A 10,224-nucleotide genomic window follows, 5' to 3' on the forward strand; every position below is an offset into this window, starting at 1 on the left:
CGATGTTATGTAATACTAGAAATAAAAATTAAAATATTAACACTAATGGGCCCACGTGTCAATGGGTGTTTGGTTAGAAAACTACATTGGGACCCACATGTCATTAGCCCCCTCCCCCTTTTACATGCCTCCCTGATGCAGTGTTGGCGGTTGCCCAGAGAGAGATGAGACAACATCAAGGTGCCCATCACCCCAACAGCAGAGGAACGTCGCACTATCAGGTATGCCTCTCTTGGACCCATCATGTGAGGACCCAATGGAGAAGGGGCTGCCGATGATGATAGTGGACCTTTCACAGTGTCCTCGGTTCATCCCCTTCTCTCACCGCCGCCAGTGGTGGCTTGTGCCAACTAACATCCACTCTCGATGACGACGAGGGAGGGACTAACCAGCAGCCTCTGTATCTAAGCCAATGGCACGAAGCTGAGAAAATGGACATTTGTTACCTGGAGTGGTCAAGCATGACATCCCTCCAGAAGGAACAACGTCATGCCATCCTCTTGAAGCCGGCCATCGCCTAAGGGAAGCGAGCAGAGAAGAGGACGAATTAAGGGTCAATTAGATCTATGTCATTATAAATTTGTCAGTTTTGAAATATGTTACTATTTGACTAATTGTAAGAATGCCATTATAATTTTAGAACTACTTAAAATATACCATTGTAAAAAAAAAATTGGGACCAAAGTGCCCTTTGCACTTGCAAAGGGTGTAGTGAACATTAGAGGCAATTTGGTCTAAATTTTTTTAAAAAATGCACTGAAAGGGTATGGAGTGGCATATTTCAAATAACTCTGAAATTATAATGGTATCCTTACGATTAGTCAAATAGTAATGGCATATTTCAAAACTGACAAATTTATAATGGCATGAATCTAATTAACCCATGAATTAATGGGTTGGCAGTGTTGGCTAGCAAGGTGAAGCGGGGCAACATGGTGGCGCGGAGGAGCAACATCGGCACGCTAAGAGGGGAAAGAAGGAGGTAAAGAAGGCGGACCTTGCAAACAACCACACACGCACCTCCTCCGATGGCATCCCTACCTACAAGCACGCACATGCCTACCGCCCAAAGGCGGAGATGGAGAGAAAGAGGCGATGTGGGGTGGCACAGGAGAAACTCGAAGCATTACACATGCTTCTTCGTGAGTGTTGCCCTCTACCTCAGCCTCGATATCGAGACCTAGGGCCACTGTGCTGGTGTTTACGAGCCAAAACCGCTACCCTCCTTCCTCTCCCTAAGCGCATTGATCTTCTCCCCTTGGTTGGTCTCCTCAATTTCTATTCCCTAGTTAGTGGCACTACCAACATCGTGAACCACTGTCGTTGCCTTTGCAATACCCAAAGATCATTGCCGCTTTGATGCCACCATCCACCAATACTCAAGCTCGAGCTCACCGCCGGATAGGAAGAAGAGATGGGAGAAGAGGAGAAAGAAGATGAGGTGAGGAGAGGAAGATGAGATAGAGAGAGGAGGGAAGGGTGAGGTGGGACCTACTAATATGTAGGTCCTATGATATTTGTATCTTTTTGTATGACATAAATATGAAACAATATATTTATTTTATCTTGTAAGCGCCACATAGAACATATACAAATCAAAAGCTATATGGACATGAGGGACGTAAATAAATTTTGACCAAAGGTTGAGAGACATAAAGTGGTCTTTTTTTTCTTTTTATTATCTTTTTCTCTCAGCTATATTTCTTTTACGAAAAACCATAAAAGCTCAGATATCTTGTTGTTGAAAATGCAGGCACCCATGTCTATTTCTAGGACTTGAACTCGTTGGATAGATTTCACCACAAGGAGTCTGACCAGCTAAGCTTCGTCTGTTTACCATCAAGGTGGTATCTAAGAATTTGGGGCGTTGGTGCAAAACACCAAATGATCCTTTATATTTTGACAATATCAATAAGCAAAAGAGTACATTTCATTAATGGTGGCGGTGATCTGCCTGCCTAGATTTAAAAAAATAATTGTGTCCTAATGATTCAATTTTCTCTGCCTAGGTAGAAAAAAACAAACTGTTAGCGTGCAGAATGGTTATCCATATTGTCGCTATAAATTGCAAAAGGTTATTATGATTATCATCGGACGTTTTATGGAGCCAAATAAAACAAGTGTTCTAGCCAAATCGGTTGAGAACAAACTGAGAACTTCTCAAGAAAATGGAATAAGATATCCGGAAACATATTAGAATGCATTGGCTTGTATTAAAATATAAAAATTTGGATAGACTAATTTTCATGGGCTCTATACGATAGCTCACCTCGCACGTGCCAATCGATGGTCCACCCAACTTCAATTAGCCTAGTTGGGAGTACAAGAAATACACACAGGCTCAGCTGACATGGGACAAAGATAAACATGTTGAGGATCGTCTCTTCGTTTTTTGGAAAAGACTAAACGACATATTTAAGAATATTTTATGAATAAAGTTTTTATACACATATTCTTGACGATCTAAAATTAAAGGCTGAAAAATAAACTACGATAAAAAAAACTCCAAAATCAATTTTAAATTTAAGATTAAAAATTTAAACTAAAAGCAAAAAGATAAAGCTGATACTATACAAAATTGAGCCATAATTGAGAGACAATAGGTGAAACCAACCGGACTACTTCCATTGGCCTGTGGAAGCTTAAACCACATCCACATGACGTGTCATCTGAACCAGTCTACACACTACAACTTCCTGGATTAGATGAAGATCGAGTTCAACTATTTTGCCAAAAAAAATTTAAGAGTCAGATTTAAACCGGGTTAAAAATAAAATTATATAGAGTTTTAAGCTAAAAATTTTTAAGAATTAAATAGAGTTCTGGAAGAACCCACGAGTCTTGACCCATTCCCATCCCTACACACGCCCCCATATTCCCGCGAGAATATGCAGGAATATTTTTCCCGTCTCATTTGGCCAGTTAAGCGGCTAGGTTCATGTTTATCTCAGCTAGCTGTGGGCGGTTGCTTGCTTCACGGATCGAAAAGGTCAGATGATTTGCTCCCAGAGACTGAGAAAACTTAGCGCCACGCCTTTTCACCTGTGCTCAGGTTTATAAGTTAAAAATTAAAATTTAAAAACTTAAATTTGAAATTAATTTTGAAGTTTTTCATCGCGGTTTATTTTCTAGCCTTTGTTTTAGCCTATTAATAACATGTATATAAAATTTTTATCTATAAATTATTTTTAATCATTAATGGACTACTACCTCCGTCCCTAAATATTTGACGCCGTTGATTTTTTTATACACATTTGACTATTCGTCTTATTAAAAAACTTACATGATTAGTAATTATTTTTATATCATTTCATTTATTATTAAATATACTTTTATATATATAGCTTTACATATTTTTTTAAAAAAATAAATAAGATGAATAGTTAAATATGTATAAAAAAGTCAACAGCGTCAAATACTTAGAGACGGTGAAAGTATTTCGCTTATCCTTGTATTAAGCAGAAGGATGTGGCTGTCAGTAGAGTCTGCTTTGATCTTGTTTCCATCACTGAATGGCTCCAAATGGACTGCCGCGTGTATATCCATGGATATGCGGATGCCCTGTTGTTTTTGTTTTTGTTGTTCCTCCTTTTCTCTTTCTCTTATTTGAGTTATAACTTAGGTTTGATTTAGTGGTTGTTTAAATTTCATGTTTGCGTTAGCTCATCTCTGGGTTATCTTATCAAAATTGGTTCAGTGGGGAAGTTTGGTTCAATATATGGAGGGTTGCAATCTATCAAATCATGCTCTAAATAATGTTGTTAAGTGGCAGACAAGCTAATATGTGTATAGCATAGTAATTAGAAATGGGTCACGTTTTATTGTACAATTCAATTTGGAAGAGGAGTCATACTGCATATTGTTTATTGTTAGGGTATACCATGCTCCGCCAATTAGACATCACATGATGCTCGATCAAAATAAGATCACCAATACAAATATAGTACTTATCTACAATATATAGGTACAGTCCATCATAAATATAATGTTATACGGTTTTGATTATACGAGCATAAATAAAGAGGCTACATTTAAAAAATATATATATATATCCTTTTGACTAAAATAGCAACACAGTACGACAAAATTTTATTATTATTTTCAGTGACACGGTCTCACTTCGAAGACACCACTTAAAAAATATATGTCAAGTACACCATTTGAAAAGTGGGCCATAGACTTGACTAGCGGTCATCTCCGTACGGTTTTTTTCACGATCCACACTGCACGACAACATAAACATTATCATAACCAAGCCTTTACTTAAACAACCAGTAGATCACTATCACGATATTTCTCATCACCTAACCACACACACCTGAACGATATTATAAAAGTGTGCACCCCACACACACGAGAACTCGCGAGAAATACACTTCCTTCGCACCATTTAAGGAATCTTTTCGAATAATACTTTTTAGTCAGCCAACCAGCCTCACACATCACTGTTCCAGCATGCAACACGATCCAGTCAACGTTGCCCACTTGACCCCGACCAGGCCGCGCCCTCGGGCCGGGCCCACCTCACGCCGTCAGCCCGCCGCGTCCGGCTGACGGGTGGGCCCGACCTCGCGTCCGTCGCCGTCACCCCGCCACGCCGGCGGCGCGCGGACGGGATGGATATTCGCCGGCAGGAGAGGAGCAGATGCTTCCTCCGTTTTTATTTCCCACTTTTTCTTGTGTGTTTATTTATTTATTTATTTATTTTTGGATTCATCGGAGAATGCGAGACGGGATGCGGGCCAGGGCATATCCGCCTGGATATTCCTCCGCGCCTGGGGAACGCACCGTGGAATATGCCCGGAATCTTCTCCGCCGTACGATGTAGCCCGGCTTTTCTTTTTTTTTTTCTTTTGCGTGGAAAAAACCGCCACATCATTAGCGCTATGACTTTGAGTTCGAGATGAGCTACTAGCTAGCTAGTGTAGCATTTGTGTGAGGTAGTTAATTATCTGATCTCCCGTAGGATTAACGCAGGTAAACTCTTGCTAATAACAAATCGGTCGATTAGTTGCCACTTACCAGGCTGCTTCTCGTGGAGTATATGATCTCGTTTTTTCCACCTATGTTTAACGAATTACTGTTGAATTATTGTCATGATAGCTGCAGCTATCAAAAGAAAAGGGTGAGGCATATTTGTAAATAAAATTTTTATATGCGTATTTTTAGATATCTAAAAGCCACATCAAAAAATAAATTTCGATGAAAACCTCAAAATAACTTCTAAATTTAAGGTTAAGAAAATTAAATTTTGGTTTATAAGCAGAAACGAAAAGACGAGGTGAAAGTAAAATTGCACCTGAGAAAGGAAAAACAAGTTAATTTTGGACACAACTATGTGTAAATAAATAATATACTGATAAAATATAAAATTTCAAACAACATTTTACTTATGTACTTAAAATTAGGACATGATTAGCCATAAGTGCTACAGTAATTAACATGTGCTAATGACGGATTAATTAGACTCAAACGATTCGTCTCGCGGTTTTTAGGCGGAATCTGAAATATGTTTTTCCATTCGTGTGCGAAAACACTTTTCGATATCCGGTCAAACGTTTGACATGACTTTTTTGCCAAAAAATTTTGGCAACTAAACAAGGGCTAAAGTAATTCACCGTGTGGTTTTTGCACCGGCTAGCTACTGCCATGCTCAGTTTTATTTCCTGATTTGATAAAAAAGAAAGTCAATGTATACGTAAACGTTGATTGGATTACGTGAGAGTGGGCATTCACAGAGCCACGCCAAATTGCTGGAATTTTTTTTAAAAAAAATGTCAGGGAGCTTGCTTGATGAACCAGAAGAGCATCTGATTAATTTAATTACGATCCTATATATAGAAAAAAAATTAAAAAATTTCGTGGTCCACCTGCAACGAGCGACCAATCGAAATCGTGGCGATCGTCAACGCCGATGCGCGAGAAGGAGAAGATACCGCTTCTATTGGCTGTGCGATATCTCGTCAGAGTTAATTAATCTTCGTTTAAATTAATTAGTACGATTATTATTCTAAAGAGTGGAATATTCCGTGGGAAAAATTCAACGGATCGTTCGCAATAAGAAAAAACGACGAGAGCATTTCTTGTTGTCACTAAATTTTGAGAAACACCCAGAGGTTTTCTAGCCAGTCTGGTTCGAAGTCTCACTTCTACCTATTTAATTGATATTAGGTCATTTTCTAATATCTAAGTTTTTTTGTCACTGCAATATGCAATTTGCAGTTGAAAATTTGGGCAAACTTACAGCTAAGATTGCAGCTAGTTTTAATTTACTGCATGGGTAAGCGGTGTGTGTACTTGGCCCGTTGGGTTAAGTAAAATTAACATGCTGTTAAGCAAAAAGTGTTAAATTAACATGTTAGAAAGAAATAGCTACACTTGGTGTGCTTCGAAAAGGAAGGGTTACAAGGGGAATTTGTTGATTTTATAAGCTAGTTTCGGCTACTTCTAGTTCGGAGTTTGATCAATTTGTCTCCACTCAATATTTGAAGAATCTCATATAAAGTATATTCACAAGTAAGAAGTTTATAGTACTACATTCAACACCCTCTTTCACAAACACTCCCTATAGTCATACTTTCTTCCGTTTCAAAATATAAGTATTTATATAATTCGAATCTTGTAGCACGGTATAAATATTTCTACACTAATTCCTATATTTTTAGTCATTTAAATGATTTAGGAGCCAGTTGGATGCTTAGAAAGGAAATATCATCCATTTAAAATTTAAAAGTTGACCAATAAAGTGATTTAAAACAAAATAAAAATATTTATATTTTAAAACGAATGTGCTAAATATCTAGCATTTATAACAAGATATTGTCAAGATATTGAATTCTAGACCATCATTTCTATGACAATATATCACTAAAACCTACTAATTTATGATACTCTGATAGCGTTCTCACGATAAACATATGTACACCAATTTTGTTTGTTTTTGAACTCATCATTTCACAAATTACTAACGGCTCTAGGGGTGATTGTTTGGCTTTTTTATTAAAAAAACACAAATGATATATTTGCAAATGAAAAATAATTTATGAATAAAATTTTTATATATGTATTGTTAGCGATATAAACGTCAATGATGGAAAATAAGCTTTAGTAAATAAAAAAAACCCCAAATCAACTCTAAATTTAAGGCTAGAAATTCAAATTTTGCCTTATAAGTATAAGCAGAAGTGAAAAAATGGGAATGAAATCTTCTAAAATTTTACTAAGCACTTTTCAAATATTTGAGATGGTAACTAAATATTGGCGTGTCAATAAATTATAGTAGATAACAATTATACCAAATGATCCTCACGTACCAAAGTGCCAAGTGGACCTAGCTCAATTAGTTAGGTTTAATGTGAGCAATATTATCCGCTCAGTTTGAACCATAGATCGGTTTGACGTGCGCTGGTAGAACTATTTCACCAAACCCCCCAAAATAAAATAAAAAGAAAAACCACATACCCAAAGCACTTTTCGGGGGTAAAATTCTTGGGTGCACCTACCATTTCCCACCCGCAATCCAAAGCCAAAAACCTCCAAGCCGACGAGTTCGTCAGGGAAAAAAAAAAGAGCGCCACGCCGCGAGATATCCCCGTCACGAATATTCTCCTCTCATCTCCTCTATTTATCGCCATCAATCTCCCATCTCCTCCATCCATCCATCCATCTTCTTCCACCCCAATTTCCATCCCAATTTCGAGTTTCCCCGGCGATACGATCCGGTCGTGATCGTCTGCGAGGATGAAGTTCGGCAAGAGCCTGAGCGGCCAGATCCTGGAGATGCAGCCGGAGTGGCGCGACAAGTTCCTCTCCTACAAGGACCTCAAGAAGCGCCTCAACCTCATCTGCCGCGCCGGCGAGCGGCTGGGCAAGCGCCGCCGCGTCGGCGGCGGCACGGCGGTGACGGCGGGAGCGGCGGCGCCCGAGCGGGCCGGGTTCGTCGGCCTCCTCGACGCGGAGCTCGACAAGTTCAACTTCTTCTTCCTCGAGAAGGAGGAGGAGTACGTCATCAAGCAGAAGGTAGTATACCAGCAACACCTCATCTCCGTCTCGTCGTCTCTGGGTGAATTTGCTCTGATTCCTCCTCTCCCCCCCCCCCCATGGGCGCGCGCGCGCAGGAGCTGCGGGAGCGGGCGGCCGAGACGGCGGCGGCGGAGGAGGAGGAGGTGATGCGCGTGAGGAAGGAGATCGTCGATCTCCACGGCGAGATGGTGCTGCTCGAGAATTACAGCGCGCTCAACTACACCGGTGAGCCCCCCCCCCCCCCCCCCCCCCCCAATCCATTCTCTGTCACCTCTGGATTTCTGAATCAATTAGCAGTACTAATTTCAGAGTAATTCCAGAGTTGCACTTTTCCATGTCAGGCTGCGGAATATACTGGCCTGGCATGTCACTTCACATGATAGAAACATTATGGCTGCTTTTCTTTTTTTTTTCTCCTACTGTAGTTCTAGTAGGACACACTGGGAGCTGTTGGGGCCTGCAAAAAAAAAATTTTGGGTGATTTTTGTTAGGATGCAGCATTAGTATTTGTGTGATTTTTGTCAGGGTGTGAGAATACGTAAGCTGATAAGTCTTGTGGGCCAGTAGTACAAATGGAGGTGAAATGAAATTGAAATTTCATTGAATTTTTCTTAACATTCTTTGACGAATTTTATCTTTTCGGTTTGAGTTCATGTGACTCATGAAATCCGAAGATAGAAGCCCTAGTGGAAAGCTAGGACACGTGGTGGGTGCCGCCTATCCTTTTCAGAAAGGTCAAGTTTTCTGAGAAGGGGTCAACCAATTATTTAATCATAGGATATGGGTCATACACATGATACTAAAGTTAAGTGTGGTACCCACTAAATCATGTTAGATATTTTTATATAACATTTATTTGCATAGAACTCTTGAAGTTAAAAACCGATGAGATGGGACCACATGGCACTCTTTCTTTTATCGTTATATGTGTTTTATTTGTTTTAGAAGATGTAACAACTAATTTTAATACATTTTGGTATTTTTTAATGAAACAGTACCAATAAAAACGTTCATTCGTTTCCTTTACATGGAGTTGCAGTTGTGTTACTTTGTTGTGACAAAATGGACTTGTATAATATCACACTATTTATAACCTGTACATCAGATATTACCTATAGCAGTGTTATAATATTCCTCGGATTGTTATTGCTTAAATCACCATCATTTCTAACTTGGTATGCTAGTATTTCTGTTTTGTACTATCATTGCTGGATAAACATCCCTTTTTTTACATATAAATTCTTTTTTTTTTTTTTGGTGCAAAGGCTTGTGTTACATGTTCCTCTTTTGCATTGCAGGACTGGTTAAAATCCTCAAGAAGTACGACAAGAGGACCGGTTCCATGATCCGTCTCCCCTTCATCCAGAAGGTGCTGCAGCAACCCTTCTTCACCACTGACCTCCTGTACAAGCTGGTGAAGGAATGCGAGGAAATGCTGGACCGGCTCATGCCGGCGAACGATGAACCGTCGTCGCTACCGAGCGAAGACGGAAAAGAAGACAGCGACGGCGAGGAGAAGAATTCCAAGCCCAGCTCCTCCTCCTCCTCCTCGGCCAACGCCCTGGGGCAGGACGAGGCCGAGGATGAGAAGAGCATGCACATGAAGAGCACGGTTGCGGCGCTCAGGGCGCTGAGAGAGATCAGGAGCGGCAGCTCGACGGTGAGCGCCTTCTCGCTGCCACCTCTGGACGGCAGCAATGTGCAGGAGGAGCAGGACAGGTGAGGGCAAGAATGAGCAGGCTGCCAGATGGACTTGCACCGAGAGACGCTGCATCTGGGGAGCTTCTCTTCTTCGCCTGCGCTTTTGCTCGAATGCCCAATGATGTAGGAGTTCGTATCTGGCTATCCTGTTCATCATGTTTCGTTTAACTTGGGGGTATTTTTCGTGTGGCCTGTGTGTTTCCCAGCTCCTGTAAAAATGATAGGGGAAAAGAAAGTTAGTGTATGTTGATATATCATAAAAAGTTCACCATAAACATAGATCTGAATGTGCAGTCTGATACCTTTTTGCCATTTTAAGGGGTGATTTTGTCTCGTTAGATGGTATGTATGGATTCATAGCTTTCTGCCATGCATTGTACATGGCTGCCCGTGTAAACTGACGATCCAGAATCACAATTTTTTACCATACACTCTACACTTGTTAAATTCTTAATCCCATCGTTTGGTGAACTTGTATTTTGATGAGAAAGACGTGTACGT

The 10,224-nt window shown here is 40.2% G+C and overlaps 1 protein-coding gene across 1 annotated transcript; it reads left to right on the plus strand.

Annotated features, from left to right (window-relative positions):
- Positions 1-7,548: 7,548 nt before the first annotated feature.
- Positions 7,549-10,195, plus strand: LOC102722837 (SPX domain-containing protein 2-like). Its single transcript, XM_040520462.1, has 3 exons — positions 7,549-8,019; positions 8,118-8,247; positions 9,321-10,195. Exons 1-3 carry the CDS (start codon positions 7,741-7,743, stop codon positions 9,743-9,745), a joined length of 834 nt encoding a protein of 277 aa, XP_040376396.1. The 5' UTR covers positions 7,549-7,740; the 3' UTR covers positions 9,746-10,195.
- The last annotated feature ends 29 nt before the right edge of the window (positions 10,196-10,224 follow it).

The sequence above is a fragment of the Oryza brachyantha genome, chromosome 2, assembly GCF_000231095.2.
Source record: "Oryza brachyantha chromosome 2, ObraRS2, whole genome shotgun sequence".
NCBI classification, from domain to species: Eukaryota; Viridiplantae; Streptophyta; class Magnoliopsida; order Poales; family Poaceae; genus Oryza; species Oryza brachyantha.